The sequence below is a fragment of the Tachyglossus aculeatus genome, chromosome 4 (assembly GCF_015852505.1).
Source record: "Tachyglossus aculeatus isolate mTacAcu1 chromosome 4, mTacAcu1.pri, whole genome shotgun sequence".
NCBI classification, from domain to species: Eukaryota; Metazoa; Chordata; class Mammalia; order Monotremata; family Tachyglossidae; genus Tachyglossus; species Tachyglossus aculeatus.
In genome coordinates, this window is record NC_052069.1 from 10,348,583 (window position 1) to 10,376,026 (window position 27,444).

Here is a 27,444-nt window from a genome sequence, read left to right on the forward strand (position 1 = left end):
GTAATTTTCAAAGAAAATATGTTGCTTCTTTTTCTGAATTCTGTTTGGAACACAGTGGTTTCTGGAGGCTTCTTGCAGGTTGGTTGTTACTTTCTAGAAAAAGGAAGGCTTCACGGAGTTCTGGAAACAGCTATTGCTCAAGGCCGCTGGGATGAATATCAGATAGAACACAGTTCTGGGAATCAGAAGGACTTGGGTTCTAATCGGCCTCTTGTCCGCTGTGGGGCCCTGGGCAACTCTGTTCAATTTTTGGTGACTCAGTTGTCACATCTATAAAATGGGGATTTAAATTGTGAGCCCCAGGTAGGACTTTGCGTCCAACCTGATTAACTTTTTATCCAGCGCTTAGAACAGTACTTGGCACATAGAAGTGCTCAACAAGTGCTGCTATTATTATTATTATTGTTACTGTTATGCAGAGCTGCAAACTTGCAGGGTTCAGAAATCCAAATGGCCACTCTTCCCTGTTATGACCAGCAAATGGGGATTCTCCCTCTCGGATGAGCAGTGTGGCTCAGTGGAAAAAGCACGGTCTTTGGAGTTAGAGGTCATGGGTTCAAATCCCGGCTCCGCCAATTGTCAGCTGTGTGACTTTGGGCAAGTAACTTATCTGTGCCTCAGTTACCTCACCTGTAAAATGGGGATTAAGACTGTGAGCCCCCCGTGGGACAACCTCATCACCTTGTAACCTCCCCAGCTCTTAGAACAGTACTTCGCACATAGTAAGCACTTAATAAATGGCATCATCATCATCTCATTTTGGTCTCTTTCTCCCCTCGGCTTTCTTGTGTGAAATGCATTCCACTTCATAAGAGGACCTCGTCTCATCAGAGTTGAAAAACCAGACACATTTTAGAAGTGCACCTGGTCCCAAGGCAAATTTGATTATTCGCAGAAGCTTCAAATCACGGAAGAATGAGCTGTTTGTTCATTGGCCTGCTTCAGGTAAAATGGCTATTAAATTTTCTTGACCTCATTCATTCATTCATTCAATTCATTCAATTGGATTTATTGAGCTCTTCCTGTGTGCAGAGCACTGTACTAAGCGCTTGGAAAGAACAATTCAGCAGCAGAGACAATCGCTACCCAACAACAGGCTCACAGTCTAGAAGGCGGAGACAGACAACAAAACAAAACAAGTAGACAGGCATCAATACCATTAATATAGATAAATAGAGTTATATGAATAATGGATAAGCCACAAACTGGATTATCCTCACACCACCATAGACTGTAACCCCATGCGGTATAATGACTGTATCTGATCTGAGTATTTTGTCTCTACCCAAGTACTTTGCATGGTTTTAGGCACAGAGTGATTAACAGATGTGACAATTATTATTATTACTAGAGTTCTTCTAGACTGTGATCCCGTTGTTGGGTAGGGACCATCTCTATATGGTGCCGACTTGTACTTCCCAAGCTCTTAGTACAGTGCTCTGCATACAGTAAGCGCTCAATAAATATGATTGAACGAATGAATGAATACTATTATTATTATTAGTGGCATAGTGGATAGTGGCATAGTGGATAGAGTGGGAGTCAGAAGGTCATGGATTCTAATCCCAGATCCGCTACACATCTGCTGTGTGACTTTGGGCAAATCACTTCACTTCTCTGTGCCTCCGTTACCTCATCTGTTAAATGGGGACTGAGGCTGCAAACCCCATGTGGGACAGGCACTGTGCCCAACCTGATTTGCCTGTATCAACCCCAGCATTTAGTACAGTGCCTGGCACATAGTAAGTGCTTAACAAACACCACAATTATCATTATTATCATTATTATCATCATCATGTCACATTAAGGATCCAAGATCTGTTGTCCAAACTGAGGGAGGAAAACATGATTGAAACCTAATTAATTTACTCTTCTCTACAAAAACATAACATTTCATTTTGAGGCATGAGGTATTTAATCCTATTCACTTGTTGAACATAGGCAGAGAGAGGTGCAATCAATGCTGGAAGGTCTGAAATACAGTCTGTGGGTTATCCATTATCCAGCCCCTTTACTTTTTTGTTTTGTTTTTTTTTCTTTTGACTTCGGCTGAGCGCTGAATGGAGTTGAGATGGTCCAGAATCACCACACAGTATGCCTCAGTGGAAAGAGCATGGGCTTTGGAGTCAGAGGTCATGGGTTCAAATCCTGGCTCTGCCAATTGTCAGCTGTGTGACTTTGAGCAAATCACTTAACTTCTCTGGGCCTCAGTTACCTCATCTGTAAAATGGGGATGAAGACTGTAAGCCTCACGTGGGACAACCTGATTACCTTGTATCCCTCCCAGCGCTTAGAACAGTGCTTTGCACATAGTAAGTGCTTAATAAATGCCATTATTATTATTATTCCCTGTGCCTCAGTTACCTCATCTGTAAAATGGGGATTAAGACTGTGAACCCCCCATGGGACAACCTGATCACCTTGTAACCTCCCCAGCCCTTAGAACAGTGCTTTGCACATGGTAAGTGCTTAATAAATGCCATTATTATTATTATTATTATTATTATTATCAGTTTTTTCTATTTCATGAAATGGTATTTGTTAAACACTTACTATGTGCCAGTCACTACTAAGCACTGGGGTAGATGCAAGCTAATCAGGTTGGGCACAGGCCCTGTCCCACATGGGGCTCACAGTCTTAATCCCCATTTTACAGATGAGGGAACTAAGGCCCAGAGAAGTTAAGCAGTTGCCCAAGGTCACAAAGCAGACTGGTGGTGGAGCTGGAATTAGAACCCAGGACTTGCCTTAAATTCAAGTACCCGATGAAGTGTGTCGTTCCCAGCCCACAGTTTCCTCATTATAGTCAAGCTGTCCCTTCTGCTCATCCCATGTTCTCCTTAAATTTCTCTTTAATACTCCCAACTTCAAGGGAAATTTAGACACTATTAGTAAAACAGAAAAATCTGTGGATAATAATAACAATAACTGTGGTATTCATTAAATGCTTACTGAGGGCCAGGTACTGTACAAAATAGAGGTGAAAGAAGAAGCAGCAGCATGGCTCAGTGGAAAGACCATGGGCTTTGGAGTTAGAGGTCATGGGTTCAAATCCCAGCTCCTCCAATTGTCAGCTGTGTGACTTTGGGCAGGTTATTTCACTTCTCTGGGCCTCAGTTACCTCATCTGTAAAATGGGGAAGAAGACTGTGAGCCCCCCATGGGATAACCTGATCACCTTGTAACCTCCCCAGCACTTAGAACAGTGCTCTGCACATAGTAAACACTTAATAAATGTCATTATTATTATTATTATACAAAGATGAAAATTAAGTACAGTCCCTGTCTGTCATGGGGCTCAAAATCTTAAAGTTTAAGAGGGACGAAGGGAATGGAGAAGTAGCATGGCCTAGTGGGAATAGCGCAGATTTGGGAGTCAGAGGACCAATGGAAAGAGCACGGGTCTTTGGAGTCAGAGGTCATGGATTCAAATCCCGGCTCTGCCACTTGTCAGCTGTGTGACTTTGGGCAAGTCACTTAACTTCTCTGGGCCTCAGTTCCCTCATCTGTAAAATGGGGATTAAGACTGTCAACCCCTTGGGACAACCTGATCACCTTGTAACCTCCCCAGCGCTTAGAATAGTGCATTGCACATGGTAAGCGCTTAATAAATGCCTTTATTATTATTATTATTATTATTATTCATTCATTCATTCATTCAATTGTATTTATTGAGCGCTTACTGTTTGCAGAGCACTGTACTAAGCACTTGAAAGTACAATTCGGCAACAGATAGAGACAGTCCCTACCCAACAACGGGCTCACAGTCTAGAAGGGGGAGACAGACAACAAAACAAAACAAGTAGTCAGGCATTGATACCATCAGAATAGATACATAGAATTATAGATATATACACATGATTAATAAAATAGAGTAATAAATATGTACAAATATATACAAGTGCTGTGGGGAGGGGAAGGAGGTAGGGCAGAGGGAGGGAGGGGGGCGATGGGGAGGGGAGGAGGAGCAGAGGAAAAGGGGGCTCAGTCTGGGAAGGCCTCCTGGAGGAGGTGAGGTCTCAGTAGGGCTTTGAAGGGGGGAAATGAGTTAGTTTGGCAGATATGAAGAGCTCAGTACAGTACTTGGCATAGAATAGGCACTCTAGACTTTAAACTCATTGTGGGCAGGGAATGTGACAATGGAAAGAGCACGGGTTGGGAGACAGAAGACATGGGTTCTAATCCCGGCTCCGCCACTTGTCGACGTGTGACCTTGGGCAAGTCACTTCACTTCTCTGAGCCTCAGTGACCTCCTCTGTAAAATGGGGATTAAGACTGTGAGCCCCATGTGGGACAACCTGATTACTTGGTATCAACCGCAGCGCTTAGAACAGTGCTTGGCACATAGTACGTGCTTAACAAATGCCATAATAATTATTATTATTATGCTCTTCTAAGCACTTAGTACATTGATCTGCACGCAGTAAGCACTCAGAAAATACGACTGAATGAATGAATGAAAGTGCTGAAAAGATAGTTTTATTATATTAGGCATATTCATTCATTCATTCAATTGTATTTATTGAGTGCTTACTGTGTGTAGAGCACTGTACTAAGCACTTGGAAGTACAAGTTTGCAACATATAGAGACGGTCCCTACCCAACAGCGGGCTCACAGTCTAGGAGGGGGAGAAGGCATATCAGGATTGATGAAACATTAAAACACAAACAAATAGAAAAAACAGGCTCCAAGTCTCGGTGGTGCTGGAGGGGTCCAGGAGCAGATGGAACCCAGTGGGGAGTGGGAATCCTGGATAAAGTGGTCCTGGGAGACCAACATTTGGTGGACCAGACCCACCGGTCCCGTGGGACATCTGGGAATGTGTCCAAAGCCTGCCACCATCCCGGCCCGGCCTACACACCAAATGCAGCTGAGACACTTTCGTCTCTCGCCCTGGGCTTCAGTTGGGAGCAGGGGCAGGAAATGCGGAGGGGCTGGCTGGGAATCAACCCACGGTTTGGAGAAATACCACTCGGCTCCTATTCTCAATGCCACTGCAGTGGAATAAAAAAGATGCACTTGGAAATTGTGCGATTTTCAAGAAAAGTGACATGCGCACCGATGGCATAAGGAGTCAAGCAATTACAGCAGCTTGGGTGGGAGGGTAGATGAGGACAGCGGGGTTCCAGAGCTTTTCACGGTCTCACAAGTGGTTGGCGTCTTACCGGACGTTTATGATGGAGAGAGAGGGGCTGGGAAAAAGAAACAGAGCTGGTGGGAGGGAGGGTTGGATGGATCGAAAAGAGTTCTGCATCTCAGTTTGCCTCACACTGCCCAAATGAGGCTCATCTTTTTGTCTGGACAGAATTCTTGGGGAAAACAAATTTCAACCTCTTCCCATTTGTGGCAATCCCCCTGCATTTGTAGTGGCAAATACAAATTTTCCCTGTTCCAACAATATTTCTAACCTCTGGTTTTGAAACTTTATCTTTACTGCTGCCTTTTTCAAATGGAAAAGAACATGGAACATCACTAATTTCAATTAATCAATCATCTTTATTCATAATTATGGTACTTGTTACGCATTTACTATGTTCCAAGCACTGTATAAATACAAGTTAATCAAGTTGGACACAGTCCCTATCTCACATAGAGTTTAAAGTCTTAATCCCCATTTTACAGATGAGGGAACTGATGCCCAGAGAAGTTAAGTGTTATGCCTAAGGTCACACAGCACACATGTAGTGGAGCTGGTGTTAGAACCCAGGTCCTTCTGACTGCATCCCCAAGCTCTATCCACTAAGCAACACTGCTCTGTGCAAAGCACTGTACTATACAATAAGAATAATAATGATGGTATTTGTTAATCGCTTACTATGTGCCAAGCTCTGGTCTAAGCACTGGGGTAGATACAAGGTAATCAGGTTGTCCCACATGGGGCTCACAGTCAATCCCCATTATACAGATGAGGTAACTGAGGTACAGAGAACTGAAGTGACTAGCTCAAGATTACACAGCTGACAAGTGGAGGAGCCGCGATTAGAACCCACAACCTCTGACTCCCAAGCCTGTGCTCTTTTCACTGAGGCATGCTGCTTCCCTGTACTTGGAAGAATACAGTACAATATGACAGAGGTGGTGGACGTATTTCCTGCCCACAACGAGCTTCCAGTCTAGAGGGGGAGACAGACCTCAGCACTTAGAACAGTGCTTTGCACATAGTAAGTGCTTAATAAATGCCATTCTTATTATTATAAATAAATGAATTATGGATATCATCATCATCATCAATCGTATTTATTGAGCGCTTACTGTTTGCAGAGCACTGTACTAAGAGCTTGAGAAGTACAAGTTGGCAACATATAGAGACAGTCCCTACCTAATAGTGGGCTCACAGTCTAAAAGGGGGAGACAGAGAACAAAACCAAACATACTAACAAAATAAAATAAATAGAATAGATATGTACAAGTAAAATAAATAGAGTAATAAATATGTACAAACATATATACATATATACAGGTGCTGTGGGGAAGGGAAGGAGGTAAGATGGGGGGATGGAGAGGGGGTGAGGAAGGAAGGGGATATGGACATAAGTGCTGCGGGGCTGAGGGAGGGAGGAATAAAGGGAGCACAACCAAGTGCAAGGGTGACTCAGAAGGAAGTAGAAGAAGAGGAAATGAGGGTTTAGTCAGGGAAGGCCTTTTGGAGGAGATGGTCCTTCAGTAAGGCTTTAAATGTGGGGACAGTCATTGCTGGTTATGAGGAGGTAGGCAGGATGTGGGTGAGATAGAGGAGATTGAGTTACAGTGCAGAAGGTTGATGTTAGAGGAGAGAGCTGGGGGGCTGGTTTGTGGTAAAATTTGGATTTTACCAAGAAAATAGGTAAGCATGCACGCCTAAGATGAGGTGTCTCCGGGTCTAGGAATGTCGTCGCTCCCATGTCCCTGCTCGCTCCCTAGGAAGATCCATGGAAATCCAAGGGAAACAGACCATGATTCTCTCTAGGAGGCCCAGTCCAATCCCAGGAGAACAATGTGGGGTCCAGATGATGAGGGATGTTTAAGAGTGGGTCTGGCCACCCCTCAGCCCTCTGTCAAGACAGAGCTGCTTTAAAAGTGGGTTTAAAACCCCATCCTGGTCTGAACCTGAACCCTGAGGCCTGCTCAGGGACACCCCGGGGGTCACCGGGAGTGGACACTGGGACACCTACCAGGTCTTCTGAGAAGCAGTGTGGCTTTAAAGCCATCAATCCCTTTGCCCCCTCCTTCTTGACTTCACTGCTCTCCTAGTACCACCCAGCCCGCACACTTCACTCTTCTAATTGTACTTTCCAAATGCTTAGTACAGTGCTCTGCACACGGTAAGCACGCAATAAATTTGACTGAATGAATGAACGAACAATGCCAACCTTTTACTGTACCTCCATCTCATCTGGGCAAGTCACTTAACTTCTCTGGGCCTCAGTTCCCTCATCTGGGAACTGGATCTGGTAGGAGGGAGGGTTGGATGGATCGAAAAGAGTTCTGCATCTCAGTTGCAAACACTCCAAATGCCTCACACTGCCCAAATGAGGCTCATCTTTTTGTCTGGACAGAATTCTTGGGGAAAACAAATTTCAACCTCTCCCCATTTGTAGCAATCCCCCTGCATTTTTAGTGGCAAATACAAATTTTCCCTGTTTCAACAATATTTCTTACCTCAGATTTTGAAACTTTATCTTTAATGATGCCTTTTCCAAATGGAAAAGAACATGGAACATCACTAATTTCAATTAATCAATCATCTTTATTAATAATTATGGTACTTGTTAAGCATTTACTATGTTCCAAGCACTGTGTAAATACAAGTTAATCAAATTGGACACAGTCCCTACCTCACATAGAGTTTAAAGTCTTAATCCCCAGTTTACAGATGAGGGAACTGTTGCCCAGAGAATTTAAGTGACATGCCTAAGGTCACACAGCACACCTGTAGTGGAGCAAAATGGGGATTAAGACTGTGAGCCCCCCATGGGACAACCTGATCACCTTGTAACCTCCCCAGCTCTTAGAACAGTGCTTTGCACATAGTAAGTGCTTAATAAATGCCATTATTATTATAATTATTTTGCCACCGTCCTCTCCCCCACGACCTGCCTCTGGCCTGGAACATGGCCATGTTGGACAGACAATTGCTTTCTCTTCTCCTTCATGCTTTTCATGTAGTAAGTGCTTAATAAATGCCAGTATTATTATTATTATTATATTATTGAAGGCACATCTCCTCCAGGAGGCCTTCCTTGATCACACCTTCCTTTCCTCTTCTCCTACTCCCTTCTGTATCACCCTGACTAGCTCCTTTTATTCATCCCCCCTCCCAGCCCCACAGCACTTATGTCCATGTCTATCATTTATTTATTCATACTAATTTCTGCCTCCCCCTCTAGACTGTATGTTTGTTGTGGGCAGGGGCTGTGTCTGTTTATTGTTATATCGTACTCTCCCAACTGCTTAGTACAGTGCTTTGCACACAGTGGGCACTGAATAAATGTGATTGAATGAATGAATGAATGAATGAATGAATGAATGAATGAATGAATGAATGAATGAATGAAAGAAAGGAATTAAAGCAGAAACTGGAGCCGGGAGACCTGGTTTCTAATCCTGGCTTTCATACATTCATTCACTCATTCATTCATTCAATCGTATTTATTGAGCACTTACTGTGAGCAGAGCACTGTACTAAGCGCTTGGGAAGTACAAGTTGGCAACATATAGAGACGGTCCCTACCCAACAATGGGCTCACAGTCTAGAAGGGGGAGACAGACAACAAAACAAAACACGTGGACAGGTGTCAAGTCGTCAGAACAGATAGAATTAAAGCTAAATGCACATCATTAACAAAATAATATAATAGTAAATATGTACAAGTAAAATAAATAGACTGATAAATCTGTACAAACATATATACAGGTGCTGTGGGGAGGGGAAGGAGGTAGGACAGGGAGGATGGGGAGGAGGGAAAAAGGGATTTCTCATTTGCTGTGTGCTCTTGGACAAGTCACTTAACTTCTCTGTGCCAATTCTCCCTCTTTCATAGACTGCAAACCCCATGTCGGATAGGGACTCTGTCCAATTTGATTTTCTTCTATCCACCCCAGCGCTCATTACAGTGTTTAGCACATAGTAAGTGATTAGCAAATTCCATTTTTTAAAAATCCATTACCGAGGTTTAACTGTAAGCTCGTTGTGGGCGGGGAAGTTGTCTACCAACTCGGTTATACTGTATTTTCCCAAGGTCTTAGGACATCGCTCTGCACACAGCAAGTGCTCATTGACTGATTAATTGATTGATAAATTGATTGACTAGCAAATGCTGTCAAAACATATTTTGCTATGCTCTTTGCCTAGCCATACCCTCCTGGAAGCCGTCACCAAAACCTGCCGGTCTCAGCTCCACAACATTGCCAAGATCCGCCCTTTCCTCTCCATCCATACCGCTACCCTGCTCGTTCAAGCTCTCATCCTATCCCGTCTGGACTACTGCATCAGCCTTCTCTCTGATCTCCCATCCTCGTGTCTCTCTCCACTTCAATCCATACTTCATGCTGCTGCCCGGATTATCTTTGTCCAGAAACGCTCTGGGCATATTACTCCCCTCCTCAAAAATCTCCAGTGGCTACCAATCAATCTGTGCATCAGGCAGAAACTCCTCACCCTGGGCTTCAAGGCTGTCCATCCATCCCCTCGCCCCCTCCTACCTCCCCTCCCTTCTCTCCTTCTCCAGCCCAGCCCGCATCCTCCGCTCCTCTGCCGCTAATCTCTTCACCGTACCTCGTTCTCGCCTGTCCCGGCATCGACCCCCGGCCCACATCATCCCCCGGGCCTGGAATGGCCTCCCTCTGCCCCTCCGCCAAGCTAGCTCTCTTCCTCCCTTCAAGGCCCTACTGAGAGCTCACCTCCTCCAGGAGGCCTTCCCAGACTGAGCCCCTTCCCTCCTCTCTCCCTCATCCCCCTCTCCATCCCCCCATCTTACCTCCTTCCCTTCCCCACAGCACCTGTACATGTGTATATATGTTTGTACATATTTATTACTCTATTTATTTATTTATTTATTTTACTTGTACATATCTATTCTATTTATTTTATTTTGTTAGTATGTTTGGTTTTGTTCTCTGTCTCCCCCTTTTAGACTGTGAGCCCACTGCTGGGTAGGGACTGTCTCAATATGTTGCCAATTTGTACTTCCCAAGCGCTTAGTACAGTGCTCTGCACATAGTAAGCACTCAATAAATACGATTGATGATGATGATGGAAGGCAAATAATTTAGTCTGTGACTAAAAATTAAATGTGGGACAGGGACTGTGACCAACCCGATTTGCTTGTATACACCCCAGAGCTTAGTGCAGTGCTCTGCACATAGTAAGCGCTCAATAAAGTTGATTGATTGATTGATTAACAAATACGACAAATTATTCTTAATTATAATGGTCAAATCAGGACAAGATCATCAAATTCTAAGGATGCCGACACATCTCAATTGCTCCCTTTCATCCCCAGTTTTTAGACTGCACAAAAAGCTGGTTTAAGTGGCTCCAAATGATCGGGTCAAAGGAATTTGGAAAAATACATATAATAATGATGGAATTTGTTGAAGCACTGTACTAGGCATTGGGGTGGATACAAGCAAATCAAGTCTGACATAATCTTCTATGGCCTCTGAGACAACACCCTTTAAGAGAATAAAACATTAAACCGCAGACACGCACAGCAACTGCCCTGAAATTGCTTTTGTTCTTTTTTTATGGAATTTGTTAAGCGCTTACTTCAAAGCCCTACTGAGAACTCACCTCCTCCAGGAGGCCTTCCCAAACTGAGCCCCCTCATTCCTCTCCTCCTCCTCCCCCTCCCCATCCCTCCGCCCTACCTCCTTCCCCTCCCCACAGCACCTGTATATATGTTTGTACAGATTTATTACTCTATTTTACTTGTACATATTTACTATTCTACTTATTTTATTTTGTTAATATGTTTTGGTTTGTTGTCAGTCTCCCCCTTCTAGACTGTGAGCCTGCTGTTGGGTAGGGACTGTCTCTATATGTTGCCAACTTGTACTTCCCAAGCGCTTAGTACAGTGCTCTGCACACAGTAAGCGCTCAATAAATACGATTGAATGAATGAATGAATGAATGAATGAGCCAGGCACTGCGCTTAGGTAGATACAAGGTTGGATGCAGTTTGTGTACCACGTGGGGCTCAAGGTCTTAGTCCCCATTTTATAGATGAGAAAACTGAGGCACAGAGAAATTAGGTGACTTTTCCAAGGTTTCACAGGTGACAAGAGGAGGAGCTATGATTAGAACCCAGGTCCTTCTGACTCTGGGGTCCGGGCTCTATCCACTAGACCACTCTGTCTCTGAGGAAAAAAATATATTTACTGATGCACAATTCTCACCCCTGAATTTGGAATAATGTGAAATAGACTTTCTGTCTGCAACAAGGAAATTCAATCAGGCTTCTAGCTTATTCAAATTAATTAATTAATTCATTCATTCACTCGTATTTATTGAGCGCTTACTGTGTGCAGAGCACTGCACGAAGCGCTTGGGAAGTACAAGTCGGCAACATATAGAGATGGTCCCTACCTAACAGCGGGCTCACAGTCTAGAAGGGGGAGACAGACAACAAAACAAAACATGTAAACTGGTGTCAAAATCATCAGAACAAATATAATTAAAGCTATATGCACATCATTAACAAAATAAATAGTAAATGTGTACAAGTAAAATAAATAGAGTAATAAATCTGTACAAATATATATACAGGTGCTGAGGGGAGGGGAAGGAGGTAGGGCGGGGGGGGGGGGGGATGGGGAGGAGGATTAGTTAAGTTATCCAGTGTGCCAGCAGAATGGAATACTCTATGTCTCAGGCACACAGTAGAGAAGCAGCATGGCTCATTGGAAAGAGCCCGGGCTTTGGAGTCAGAGGTCATGGGTTCAAATCCCAGCTCTGCCAATTGTCGGCTGTGTGACTTTGGGCAAATCACTTAACTTCTCTGAGCCTCACTTACCTCATCTGTAAAATGGGGATGAGGAGTGTAAGCCCCCCATGGAACAACCTGATCACCTTGTAACCTTCTCAGTGCTTAGAACAGTGCTTTGCACATAGTAAGTGCTTAATAAATGCCATTATTGTTATTATTATTAATATTACATCACTTATCTGGGAGTACCGAGCAGTGGAGCAAAAAATACCATAAAACTCTCTCTTTTGAAATGAATTCTGTTCCTCTTAGAAAATTTCTGAATTAATGTTTTCTCTTTTTTCTCCAAACACCATGCAAACATTTTCATCTTCCCTTCCCCATTAGTGTGTAAGCTCCTTGTGGGCAGGGCTTGCCTATACCTACTCTTCTGTATTCTGCTCTCCCAAGTACCTAATACAGAACTCTATGCACAGTAGGTGTTAAATAGATATTGTGGATTGATCACGATGTCCTGTGCTTCTGTGGTTTATTTCCAAGCACTTTGTACAGTGCGTTGCTCTCATTAGAGGCTCAATAAATACCATTTTTCAGTCTCCTGCTCCTGTTGTCATCTAATTTGCTTTATATCAGAGCTGTAATGGAAAGATGACCCCTATCCATGATCAGCTCTGGGAAAATCCATGGTGCAAGGCACTACTGACATTACCAATTAATCAATCATGGCATTTATTGAGCGATTACTATTACAGAGCACCCTACTCAGCTCTCGGTAGGGTATACTATAATGCAGTTGGAAGACATGATCCTTGACCAAAAAGAGAGTGAGAAACAAGCAGGATGGCCTAGTGGAAAGAGCACAGGCCTGGGAGTCAATAATAATAATAATAATAATAATAATAATAATAATAATAATAATAGCATTTATTAAGCACTTACTACATGCAAAGCACTGTTCTAAGCGCTGGGGAGGTTACAAGGTGATCAGGTTGTCCCACAGGGGGCTCACAGTCTTAATCCCCATTTTACAGATGAGGGAACTGGGGCACAGAGAAGTTAAGTGACTTGCCCAAAGTCACACAACTGACAATTGGCGGAGCTGGGATTGGAACCCATGACCACTGACTCCAAAGCCTGTGCTCTTTCCACTGACCCACGCTGTTTCTCAAGAAATGATCCTTGACCAAAGGGAGAGTGAGAAACAAACAGGATGGCCTAGTGGAAAGAGCACAGGCTTGGGAGTCAATAATGATAATAATAATAACAATAATGGCATTTATTAAGCGCTTACTATGTGTAAAGCACTGTTCTAAGCGCTGGGGAGGTTACAAGGTGATCAGGTTGTCCCTCAGGGGGCTCACAGTCTTAATCCCCATTTCACAGGTGAGGTAACTGAGGCCCAGAAAAGTGAAGTGACTTGCCCAAAGTCACCTAGCTGACAATTGGCGGAGCTGGGGTTTGAACCCATGACCTCTGACTCCAAAGCCCATGCTCTTTCCACTGAGCCACCTGGGTTCTGATCCTGGCCCTGCCACATATCTGCCGTGTGATCTTGGGCAAGTCACTTCACTTCTCTGTGCCTCAGTTACCCCATTTGTAAAATGGGGGTTGTTCTCCCTCCTACTTAACAATAATAATAATAATAATGATAATAATGATGGTATTTGTTAAGTGCTTACTATATGCCAAGTGCTGTTCTAAGCGCTGGGGAATATACAAGGTATTTAGGTTGTCCCACATGGGGCTCACAGTCTTAATCCCCATTGTACAGATGATGTAACTGAGGCACAGAGAAGTGAAGTGACTTGCCCAAAGTCACACAGCTGATAAGTGGTGGGGCCGAGATTAGAACCCATGTCCTCTGACTCCCAATTCTGTGCTCTTGTCACCAAGCCATGCTGCTTAGATTGTGAGCCCCATGCAGAATAGGGATGGGGTCTAACCTGATGAACTTCCACTTTATTCCAGTGGTTAAAACAGTGCTTGGCACTTAATGATGACATTTATTAAATGCTAAGCACTGTTCTAAGCACTGGGGAGGATACAAGGTGATCAGGTTGTCCCACGGAGGGCTCACAGTCTTCATCCCCATTTTACAGAAGAGGTAACTGAGGCTCAGAGAAGTTAAGTGACTTGCCCAAAGTCACCCAGCTGACAATTGGCGGAGTGGGGATTTGAACCCATGACCTCTGACTGCCAAGCCCGTGCTCTTTCCACTGAGCCATGCTGCTTCTATTATTAAGCACTTAATAATACCATTCTTATTAAATACCATTATTCATTGTTAATAATGAATTCCCCCTCTAGACTGTGAACTTGTTGTGGGCAGGGAATGTGTTTGATGTTATATTGTACTCTCCCAAGCATAGTACAGTGTTTTACACAAAGTAAGTGCTCAATAAGGCACTTACAATCTAGAGGTGGATTAGGCTTTGAACCTCATGTGACAGAGGCTATGTCCAACCTAATAATAATAATATTATTAATAATTATGATTGGCATACTTGTTAAGCACTTACTATGTGCCAGGCACCATACTGGCTATCTTGTAATAATAATAATAATGATGGCACTTAAGCACTTACTATCATCAATCGTATTTATTGAGCGCTTACTATGTGCAGAGCACTGTACTAAGCGCTTGGGAAGTACAAATTGGCAACATATAGAGACAGTCCCTACCCAACAGTGAGCTCACAGTCTAAGAGACTATGTGCAAAGCACTGTTCTAAGCGCTGGGGGGATACAAGGTGATCAGGTTGTCCCACATGGGGCTCACAGGCTTCATCCCCATTTTACAGATGAGGTAACTGAGGCTCCGAGAAGTTAAGTGACTTGCCCAAGGTCACACAGCAGACACGTGGTGGAGCCGGGGTTCGAACCCATGACCTCTGATTCCAAGGCCCGTGCTCTTTCCACTGAGCCAACCTGAATATCTTGTATCTACTACAGTGCTTAGTACAGTGCCTAACAAATATCACCATTATTATTAGGTGGAGACAGTCACTGAAATAAGTACATTGCGGATGGGGGAAATGGGAAAATATAAGAGTATATATGTGAGTGTGGAGGGTCTGGGGGTGGGGTGAATATCAAATATTAAGAAGACATCAGCAATTCAGTTCATATATGATATCAACAAATGGTGAGGCCGTGAATTTGTTCCATTCAGTGGATATTTCTTACCCAGCCACGGAGCAATTCATAGGCTGTGATTCCCAAGGACCACCAATCGACGGGGAACGAGTAGCCTGGGCCTCCGTCCAGAAACACCTGGAACACCTCTGGGGCTGAGGAAATCAGAGTGGAAAGAACGTTTCCGGGTGTCTGCTTGTCAAAGAATACATAAGCCCCACGCTTGTCTTCTGCCCTAAGTGAAATCACACCTCCCCCAGGAGGCCTTCTCTGATTATTTTTTTTTCAAATGGCATTTGTTAAGCACTTCCTATGTGCCAGGCACATTACTAAGTGCCAGGGTGATACCAGTTAATCCGGCTGCCCACAATTATTATCCCACATGGGGCTCACGGTCTTAATCCCCATTTTACAGATGAAGGAACTGAGGCACAGAGAAACTAAGCGACTTGCCAAAGGTCACCCAACAGACAAGCGGCGGAGCCGGGATTAGAAAGCAGTTCCTCTGATTCCCAGGCCCGTGCTCTTTCCACTTGGCCGTGCTGCTCTCTAATTACTAATTTCTAATCTACCTGTTATATCCCGCCTAACTCCACTCCACTTGTACACCACCTAAGCACTTAGATACCCATTCCCACAATGAGCACCTCTCTCTATCTTGATTCTTAATTGCTTTCCCCCTTCTAGACCTTAAATTCGTCGTGGGCAGGGTAGGTGTCTGCTAACTCTGTTGTACACTCTCAAGCACTTAGTACAACACTTTACATATGGTAAACACTCAATAAAAACCACTGATTGATTGATTGATTCCCCTTAGTTATGATTTTTCTTCATTTTAGTCTCCTCTCCTAGACTAAAAAACTCCTTGAGAGGAGGGACATGTCTACAAAGTCTTGTACTCTCCCAAGCACTTAGCACAATGAAGACATAGTAGCACACAGTAGACATTCAAACTAAATGATTAATTGATCGATAGAGTGTCATAGGGACATTTACTTCCTGTCTATTTGAGAGCCAAATTCTCAATTTCCTCATCTCGCTTTAGGCTTGGATTTCTCTTGAAGGCTTGTGAGAGTCTCCATGCTTAACTCAGCATTGTGTGATGTGGGGCAGGATGAATAATGAATCCTAAGTGGTTTTTGTAGCTACAAATCAAAGATTTCCCATCACCTTTGCCTGAATAATTGAATTCTGGCCCTCTATCATAGGGCTGAGATAAGTAACGAGCTGGTATGTGCAACGTTAAGAGGATATTTTATTATTTTATAGTTTGTTGGCAGAGAGCTGAAGTTGGGGGAATGGTGACCATCTGGCCCAGCTTTGTTTTCCCATGATCCTATGTAGTAGTGACCAATCCCTATTTAAAGTGTAACCATTTTTTTGTGGTATTTGTTAAGCACTTTGTGCGAAGCACTGTACTAAGTGTTCGGGTTGATACCAACAAATCAAATTGGACAGAATCCCTGTCCCACATGGGGCTCACAGTCTTAATCCCCTTTTTACAGATGAGGTCACTGAGGCACAGGGAAGCTAAGTGACTTGTCCAAGGTCACACAGCAGACAAGAGGAGGACCCGGGACTAGAGCCCAGGACTTTCTGACTCATGTTCATTTCCCCTCACAATGTCCCTACCGGGTCAAACTCTCCAACTCAATGAGTCAAAATCTGACAGTGGCAACAAAGAAACAGTGTTCTTGAGATGACACTGAGAGAATTGCCCATTTTGCATCCATCTTTAAGGTTAGGGAACATCCCTAACATCTTCCTGTAATAATGTTCCATGGACCAATTGTCACGAATCCATTCGCTCACTCAATCGGCCGTATTTATTAATGATGATCCTGGGAATCAGAGGACCTGGGTTCTAATCTGGCCTCTGCCACTTGCCTGCTTTGTGAGCCCATTGTTGGGTAGGGATTGTCTCTATATGCTGCCGATTTGCACTTCCCAAGCTCTTAGTACAGTGCTCTACACATAGTAAGTGCTCAATAAATAATGAATGAATGACTTGGGGCAAGACACTTTAATTTTTCTGTCCCTCAGTTTTCCTCAACAATAAAATAGGGATTCAATACCTGTTCTTTCTCCTATATAGATAATAATAATAGCCCACAGTAAGTGCTCAATAAATTAAATTGATTGAATGAATGAATAATAATAATAATAGCAGCGTATTTGTTAAGTTCTTACTTTGTGCCAAGCACTGTGGTAGATACAAGATAATCAGGTCCCACATGAGGGGGAGCAGCGTGGCTCAGCGGAAAGAGCCTGGACTTGGGAGTCAGAGGTCATGGTTCTAACACTGGCTCTGTCATTTGTCGGCTGTGTGACTTTGGACAAGTCACTTAACTTCTCTTTGCCTCAGTTGCCTCATCTGTAAAATGGGGATTAAGATTGTGAGCCCCATGTGGGACAACCTGACCACCTTGTATACCCCCAGAGCTTAGAACAGCATGTAGTAAACACTTAACAAATACCATTATTATTATTATTAATAATAATAATAATAAATGAAGGTTTTGAATCCCCATTTTGCAGATGAGAAAACTGAGGCCCAGAGAAATGAAGAAGACTGTGAGCTCCATGTGCGGCAGGGACTGTGCCTGATCTGATTAACTTTGTATCTACTCCAGTGCTTAGAATAGTGCTTGACACAGAGTAAGAGCTTAATCAATGTCACAATTAATAATGATGGTATATGTTAAGCACTTACTTTGTGCCAAACACTGTTCTAAGCTCCGGGGTGGATGCAAGGTAATCAGGTTGTCCCACGTGGGGCACACAGCCTTCATCCCCATTTTGCAGATGAGGGAACTGAGGTACAGTGAAGTTAAATGGCTTGCCCAAAGTCACATAGCAGACAAGTGGGATTAGAACCCATATCCTCTGACTTGCAAGCCTCGCAGACGAGTGGCAGAGTTGGGATTAGAAATCACGTCCTCTGATTTGCTAGCCCGGGCTCTTTCCTCTAAGCCAAGGACCATTCAAATGCTCAGTTTCAAAAGCTTTTGTTGTAGGCTATGAGGGACTTCCCCTCTCAGGGTGGCACCTGGAGAGTTTCCATTCCTCTACCAGTCTCAGCTACAGGAGGGAGAGTGAAGCAGAGGCCTACCCACTCCATTCCTAGCTTGGCCAGTGGCTAACGAGTGGCAGGCCATCGGCTACAAGTCAAAACTCACCCATTCTGGGCAGCAGCAGCATGGGAGACAGTCGAGGGCAGAGACTCAAGTTGACTATGCAGAAAGAGGCAATGGTCAACCACTTCCGGATTTTTACCGATAAATCTCTATGGATTCCCTACCAGAACGATTGCAGATGGAGATGGCGTGTTCTGGGACAGGTGTGGGAAGCAGTGTGGCTTAGTGGAAAGAGAACAGGCTTGGGAGTCAGAGGACATGGATTCTAATCTAATTCTCTCTGATCTCCCATCCTCGTGTCTCTCTCCATTTCAATCCATACTTCATGCTGCTGCCCGGATTATCTTTGTCCAGAAACGCTCTGGGCATATCACTCCCCTCCTCAAAAATCTCCAGTGGCTACCAATCAATCTGCGCATCAGGCAGAAACTCCTCACCCTGGGCTTCAAGGCTGTCCATCACCTCGCCCCCTCCTACCTCACCTCCCTTCTCTCCTTCTACAGCCCAGTCCGCACCCTCCACTCCTCCACCGCTGATCTCCTCACCGTACCTCGCTCTCGCCTGTCCCGCCATCGACCCCCGGCCCACGTCATCCCCCGGGCCTGGAATGCCCTCCCTCTGCCCATCCGCCAAGCTAGCTCTCTTCCTCCCTTCAAGGCCCTACTGAGAGCTCACCTCCTCCAGGAGGCCTTCCCAGACTGAGCCCCTTCCTTCCTCTCCCCCCTCGTCCCCCTCTCCATCCCCCCCATTTTACCTCCTTCCCTTCCCTACAGCACCTGTATATATGTATATATGTTTGTACATATTTTTTACTCTATTTATTTATTTTCCTTGTACATATCTATTCTATTTATTTTATTTTGTTTGTATGTTTGGTTTTGTTCTCTGTCTCCCCCTTTTAGACTGTGAGCCCACTGTCGGGTAGGGACTGTCTCTATTTGTTGCCAATTTGTACTTCCCAAGCGCTTAGTACTGTGCTCTGCACATAGTAAGCGCTCAATAAATACGATTGATGATAATGATGATAATCCTGGCTTTCCCATTTGTCTATGGTGTGACCTTGGGCAAGTCACTTAACTTTGTGCCTCAGTGACCCCATCTGTAAAATTGAGATTAAGCCTGTGAGACCCATATGGGACAACCTGATTACACTGTATCTACCCCCAGTGCTTAGAACAGTGCTTGGCACATAGTAAGCATCTAACCAACACCATCATTATTATTATGTGTCCATGGCATCACTCTGGGTCGGAGATGACTCGACAGCATAAGACGAGACAAAATGAAGGTCCTGGCTTCAAGGCTCAGCACTGAGGTGAGACACTTGCCATCAGCTGAATGACAGAATCCTATTACTCTCTTCCCGTTGTCTCTGGGCAACTCACATCTCTACCCGGTAATCAGCTTCAAAGCACGAGTGAGCTATAAGGTTATTGAGCGTTCCTTAAACTTTCCTGCCCCAGAAGCTGATTGAAATTTTCATATCTGAAGCTCATGAACAGAAGGCTTGGCACACAGTAAGCATTCAATGCATACCCCTGATTGATTGACAAAAATTTGCTAGGCTCATGCAAATGAAGTTTCAAGAAGATGCTGAAAAGGTGACGGAATTGATTTCCTCGATATGGAAACTGAGCTGGGGGAAATGAGATGAAAACCGAAAGTTGGAAAATGGTCAAAACAAACGGATGAAAGAAAAGAGAAGACTGCAGATATTTAGTTTGTGGTTGTAATGTTCCCATCTTGCCATCACAAATGATGATCATGGATATGATGATGGCATTTGTTAAGCGCTTACTATGTGTCAAGCACTGTTCTAAGCACTGGGGTAGATACAAGGTAATCAGGTAGGACACAGTCCCTGTCCCACATGGAGCTCACAGTCTTAATCACCATTTTACAGATGAGGCAACTGAGGCCCAGAGAAGTGAAGTGACTTGCCCAAGGTCACACAGCAGACAAGTGGCGGAGCTGGGATTGGAACCCAGGACCTTCTGCCTATCAGGCCCGGGCTCTATCCACTAGACCATGCTACTTCCCCATCCTCACTCCCCCATCAGAATCTGCCAGTCACAACTCTGGCCATCATCACGGTTCACCTCCTTCAGGTGTCCTTAATAATAATAATAATGATAATGATGATAATTATAATACCGACAATAATAACAATAGTGTCATTTGTAAGTGCTTCATATGTGCAAAGCAGTTTACCATCTCTATATGTTGCCAACTTGTACTTCCCAAGTACTTAGTACAGTGCTCTGCATGCAGTAAGCACTCAATAAATACGATTGAATGAATGAAATACTAGGTGCTGGGGTAGATACAAGACAATCAGATTTGACATCGACCCTATCCCCACATGGGGCTCACATGCTATATGTAGGAGGAAGGATGGGTAATGAATCCCCATTTTAAAGATGAGGGAACTGAGGTCCAGAGTAGGGAAGTGACTTGTCCAAGATCACACAGCAGGCAAGAGGCAGAACCAGTATTAGAAGTTGGGTCCTCTGACTCCTAGCCTTTCCTAGTTAATTCACAAAAACACCCCAGCTCTTGCCTTGATGTGATCTTGGAAAAGGCATTAAACCTCTCTGGGCCCTAGTCATTTCTGAAATAGAGATGAAATAGAATGCGAGTCCTTATGTGGTACGATTTGTGATTTAATAACATTATAATAATAATGGTATTTGTTATGCGCTTACTATGTGTCAAGCACTGTTCTAAGTGCTGGGGGGATACAAGGTAATCAGGTGGTCTCTCGTGGGGCTCACAGTCTTAATCCCCATTTTTCAGATGAGGTAACTGAGGCACAGAGATGTTAAATGACTTGCCCAAAGTCACAGAGCTGACAAGTGACAGAGCCGGGATTAGAACCCATGACCTCTGACTCCCAAGCCCGTTCTCTTTCCACTCTCTTGTGTTCCCCCCGACCCCGCCTCCATCATCCCTTGCTCCCAGTGAGCTGGCCACCTACTTTATTAAGAAAATTGACACCATCAGGTGTGAGCTCCCTAAAATCGCCTCTGCCCTTCCTCAGCCCCTCCCCCTTTCGGTCCCCTCTTCAACTCTACCATCTTTCGCAGCAGTCTGGCTCCATTCCTTTGCACCTTATCAAAACTGTCGCCCCCTCCTTTCTTCCCTCCCTAACAGCCATCTTCAACGGTTCATTCTCCAATTGCTTCTTCCCCATTCCTTTCAAACATGACCATAGCTTCCCTATCCAGAAAAAATCCTCCCTTGTTCTTACGGCACCTTCCAGTGATTGCTCCATCTCCCTCCTACCATTCCTCTCCAAACTCCTTGAGCGAGTCATCTACACTTGCTGTCTCAAATTTCTCTCCTCCAATTGTCTCCTTGACCTGCTCCAATCTGGCTTCTATCCCCTTCACTTCACAGAAACCACCCTCTCAAAGTTCACCAATGATCACCTTCCTGCCAGATCCAATGGCCTCAACTCCATCCTGATCCTCCTCAACTTCTCAGCTGCCTTAGACACTGTGGACTGCCCCCTTCTCCTGGAGACATTATCCAACCTTGACTTTATCGACTCTGCCCTTCATGGGCTCCTCCGCGGTTTCCCATCTCCTAGCTCCGTGTGTGTGAGGGTCCCTCAAGGTTTAGTTCTGAGTCCCCCTCTATTCTCCATTTACACCCTCTTCTCTCCCTCCCCACTCATTCGCTCCCACCTCTATACAGATGATTCCCAAATCTACACCTCCTCACCTGATCTCTCTCCCTCTCTCCAGGCTCCCATCTCCTCCTGCCTTCAGGACATCTCTGCTTGAATGTCCTCCTGTCACTTCAAACTAAACATGTCCAAAAACAGAGTTCCTTATCTTCCCACTCAAACTGTGTCCTCCCCCTGATTTTCCCATCACTGTAGATGGCACCACCATCCTTCCTGTCTCACAAGCCCATAACCATAGCATTATCCTTGACTCCTCTCTGTCAACCGACACACGTACTCAATCAATCACTAAATCTTATCAGATCCACCTTCACAACATCGCTAAAACCTGCCCTTTCCTTTCCATTCAAATGGCTAACACATTATAACACCTTGATTACTGCATCAGCCTCCTCACTGACCTCCCAGCCTCCTGTCTCTCCCTACTCCAGTCCATACTTCACTCTGCCGCCAGATCATTTTTTTTACAAAAACGTTCAGGACATGTCACCCCCTCCTCAAAAAACTCCAGTGGTTGCCCATCCACTTCCACATCAAACAAAAACTCCTCACCACTGGCTTTAAAAACTTCCACCACCTTGCCCCCTCCTTTCACACCTAACTTTTCTCCTACAAACCAGCCTGTAGACTCCATTCCTCTTGTGCTAACCTTCTCGTTGTTCCTCCATCTAGCCTGTCCTGTTGCTGACCCCTAGACCCACTTCCTGCCTCTGGCCTAGAATATCCTCCCTCCTCAAATCTGACAGAAAATGACTCTCCCCACTCCAAAGCCTTATTGAAGGCCCATCTCCTCCAAGAAGCCTTCTCAGGCTAAGCCCCACCTTTCCTCATCTCCCACTTCTACTTCACCCTGACTTGTTCTCTTTGCTCTTCCCCCTCCCAGCCTCACAGTACTTATGTCCCTATCTGTTATTTCATTTATTTATATTGTTGTCTGTCTCCCACCCTCTAGACTGTAAGCTCATAATGGGCGGGGAATGTGTTTGTTTATTGTATTTACTTTCCCAAGTGCTTAGTACAGTCCTCTACACACAGTAAGTGCTCCATAAATACAACTGAATGAATGAATAATAATAAATAATAGTAATGATGGCATTTGTTAAGTGCTTATTATGTGCATAGCACTGTTCTAAGCGCTGGGGTATACCAACTGATCAGGTTGTCCCACGTGGGGCTCACAGTCTTAATCCCCATTTGACAGATGAGATAACTGAGGCTCAGAGAAGTTAATTGATTGCCCAAGGTCACACAGCAGACATGTGGGGGAGCTGGGATTAGAACCCACGACCCCTGACTCCCAAACCCGTGCTCTTTCCACTGAGCCACGCTGCTTCTCTAATGAATGAATGAAAGTGGTGGAGCCAGGATTAGAACCCATGACCTTCTGGATCCCAGGCACGGATTAAATCCACTATGCTATTCTCCTTCTCAAAAATGATATTTGTTAAGCGTTTACTGTTTGCCAGGCACTGTACTAAGTGTTGGGGTAGATCCATGCAAATCATGTTGGAAGCAGTCCCCGTCCCATATGGGGCTCAAAGTCTCAATCCCCATTTTACAGAGGAGGTAACTGAGGCACAGAGAAGAGAAGTGACTTGCCCAAGGCCACACAGCAGACAAGTGGTGGAGCCAGGCTTAGAACCCATGACCTTCTAACTCCGAGTCCCATGTTCTATCCTCTACACCAAGTCTGTTGGATTTGGTAAGAAGACGGTAACTGGATTTTTTTTCTGTTTGCTCCACTATTTGCAAATAGATGGAAAAGGTGGTAAATCATATATAATTGGGGTCAGTCAGTCCATCGTATTTACTAAGCACTTACCGTGTTCAGAGCACTATACTAAGCGGTCGTGAAAATACAATATAACAATGTAAGATACATTTTTTTGCCCACAATGAGCTTACAGTCTAGAGGGTACATTTCTTGCAATAAATTGCAAGTCTCATGAGGGCAGGTGGGTGCATTGTACTTCTTATGCATTCTCCCAAAAGCTATGAACAGTGAACAGTAGATTATCAATAAATATCATTGATTGATAGGTAGATAAGAGTTAAAACTAGTGAGGACAGATCTAGTTAGAGCCTGGGTGATGAGATGTGGTAAGGAGCTAATTTAATCCTCAGGCACCAATTAGAATAGCAGCATGGCTTAGTAGATAGAGCATAGACCTGGGTGTCAGAGGTCCTGGGTTCTAATTTTGGCTCCGCCACTTCTGCTGTGTGACCCTTGGCAGCCACTTCACCTCTCTGCGACTCAGTTACCTCATCAGTAAAATGGAGATTAAGACTGTGAGCCCCATCTGGGAAATGGACTGTCCGATTTGATAAGCTTGTACCTATCCTAGTACTTAGTACAGTGTCTCTTACATAATAAGCGCTTAACAAATTCCATTAAAAAAAGTAACCCCCCCAAACAAAAAAAAAAATATCATTTAAAAAGTACCAATTCAGGGGACATATCTGTAGGATTTATGAACCCCCAGCTCTACCCTTCCAGCCATGACACTCTCCTCTGTGTCTTGCGACTTCAGACCAATTGTAATCTCATTGGACATGATTTCATGAGATTAGCCTGTTTTTAGAAGAGTTCATTTTTTTTTAAAGAGAAGCAGTGTTGCGTAGTGGATAGACAGAGCACAAGCCTGGGAGACGGAGCGTTTCCCTTGTACAAAGCTGGGCCTCAGTTTCCTCATCGGTACAATGGGGATTCAACATCTCTTCTTCCTCCAACTTGTACTGTGAGCGCCATGTAGGACACAGACTGCGTCAGACCCTATTATCTTGTACTAGCACAGCATTTGGTACAATGCTTGGCACACAACAGGTGCTTAAAAAGTACCATTATTATTATTATTATTATCGCTGTTATTAGTGTAAAGTTTGGGGGCACAATCTGCTCTTATTGTCTACTTGTGTCTGGTTTTGAAGTTATATTCCGCCTACATTCTGGAATTCTGCAAATTCAATTCAAGTGAATTCAGAATTCAGTTCAGAGGGCAGGATCCTCCACTCTTCCCATCTCCATCCCTCACGCTGCTGCTGTCATCCTGGGTAGATTCCAGACATTCTCCAGCCCAGGCAGGAAAAGTGTGGAGAATGGGAGGACTGATTTGTTCGGGATAACCACTGTTATGTAGACTCTCAGGCCATCCAAGGGCACACAAGGAGGACAAATGGTTATTTGGTGATGCTCTTACCTCAATCAAATCATCTATCAGATTTACTAAATGCTTATTGCATGCAAAGCACTGCACAAAACACTTGGAGAATACAATATGACAGAATTTGTAGACACGTTCCCTGCCCATGATGAGCTACAGGGAAAGACAGACATTAATATAAATAATTATGGAAATGTACATAAGGGCTGTGGGGCTGAGAGATGGATGAATAAAGGGAGCAAATCCAAATGCAAGGGTGATGCAGTATGGGCTCATGCCATATGGCTTGAGAAGCAGTGTGGCTCAGTGGAAAAAGCACGGGCTTGGGAGTCAGAGGTCATGGGTTCTAATCCTGGCTCCACCACTTATTGGCTGTGACTTTGGGAAAGTCTCTTAACTTCTCTGTGCCTCAGTTACCTCATCTGTAAAATGGGGATTAAGATTGTGAGCCCCAAGTGGGACAACCTGATCTCCTTGTATCCCCCAGTACGTAGAACAGTGCTTTGCACATAGTAAGTGCTTAACAAATACACCATCATTAATATGGCTGGCAAGTGGTCTTGCATGGTCTCTGTGCAATTTAAAATATTCTCTCCTGTTCCCTTAACTATGCAAGGAAGAACTGAAAGAAGACAATATCATTGCAACAGTTGCATTTGGAGAACAGATAATATCTTAAATTGAACATTAAATTACTTCAAAATACTTTTCTCTGCTTCTGTCCCTATAGCATCCCCAAATATTATTAGAGATAACTTGCTCCCAGTTACCTTAAGCTCTGTTCATTAGTCAGCGGCAATCATAATTATTTTAATGCAGGTGTCTAATTCCAAGAACTTTTTATGAAATGTCTATCACTTCTAACAAATTCATTTACAGAAGGAATTCCATCCCTCTGTGGTCAAAACGATCACCATGGTTCATGAGCCCTCAGGGCAGGCTGAGACTGAATATGTCTTCAGTTGTCAATTGGAGTTGGCTTAATTTGGGGAAATGCAGCCCAAGAAGAGACGGAAATGTGGAAAAAAATAGCTATGTCATTTTAAGGGAATCGATTTATACTTTTTTTCTGTATCTGTGACACTCTCAAAATTGACTACAATCTATTCACATTTTTCCAGAAAGGAAAGAGGGAATTCCAATTTTTTTCGCTCCACTACTACTCTCTCTTCTACCTATGCTCAACCCTTCCCCATTATAACCCAGCCTGCAAACTTTGCTCATTCTCACTGTGCCACCATCTTGCCTCTTTCATCATTCATTCATTCAATCATATTTATTGAGCGCTTACTGTGTGCAGAACACTGTACTAAGCGCTTGGGAAGTACAAGTTGGCAAAATATAGAGATGGTCTCTACCCAACAACGGGCTCACAGTCTGTAATCATTGACCCCAAAACTCCACACCATTGGCTTTGAAGCAGCCCATCACCTCCCCTCCTCCTACTTCACCTCACTTCTCTCCTTCTACAACCCAGCACGCACACTTCACTCTAATGCTAACCTTCTCACTGTGCCTCCATCACGACTGTCTCGCCGCTGACCCCTGGCCCACATCCTACCTCAGGCCTGAACACCCACCATTCTCAAATCCTACCAACAGTTACTCCCCGAAAGCCTCACTGAAGGCTTATCTCCTTCAAGAGGCCTTCCCACAGTAAACCCCACTTTTCCTCATCTCCCACTCCCTTCTCCTTGACTTGGTCCCTTTACTCCCCTCTGACTCTCAGCCCCACAGAACTTATGAATATGTCTGTAATTTTATTTATTTATATTGATATGTATCCCCACCCCTAGCCTGTAAGCTCATTGTGGGCAGGGAATGTCACTACTTACTGTTGTATTATACTTTCCCTAGCACTTTGTACAATCCTCTGCATGCAGTAAATGCTTGGTAAATATGACTGTGAATATCTCACACCCTCCCTCCCACTTCATATTGTCAGACCACCATTCTCTCCGCTTTCTAAGCCCTACTAAAATTACATTTCCGCCAAGAAGTTTTCCCTGACTAATCTCTCCTTTTCACACCCTAATAATAAGATGTGGAAAACACTGTTCTAAGTGCTGGGGAGGTTGCAGGCAATCAGGTTATCCCACAGGGGGCTCACAGTCTTAATCCCCATTTTACAGATGAGGTAACTGAGGCCCAGAGAAGTTAAATGACTTGCCCAAAGTCACCCAGCTGACAATTGGCAGAGCCGGGATTTGAACCCATGACCTCTGATTCCAAAGCCCGGACTCTTTCCACTGAGCCACGCTGCTTCTCTACTCACACTCCTTCTGCAGCACCGATGCACTTGTGTGAACCTCTTAAGTACTTTTCCACTCAAACCCCCTCCCCCAGAAAACACTTAGGCACAGATCCTTTTACTCTGTCTCTTCCCCTATTTGTAATTTATTTCAACGTCATGA

The 27,444-nt window shown here is 44.3% G+C and overlaps 1 protein-coding gene across 1 annotated transcript in view; it reads right to left on the reverse strand.

The window, feature by feature from the left end:
* The window catches only part of STK32B (serine/threonine kinase 32B), a 417,658-nt gene that overhangs the window by 36,334 nt on the left and 353,880 nt on the right, over window positions 1-27,444 (reverse strand). Inside the window, exon 6 of the mRNA XM_038745347.1 lies at window positions 15,093-15,196. Coding sequence (XP_038601275.1) covers window positions 15,093-15,196 — 104 coding nt within the window. The remainder of the gene's footprint in view (window positions 1-15,092; window positions 15,197-27,444) is intronic.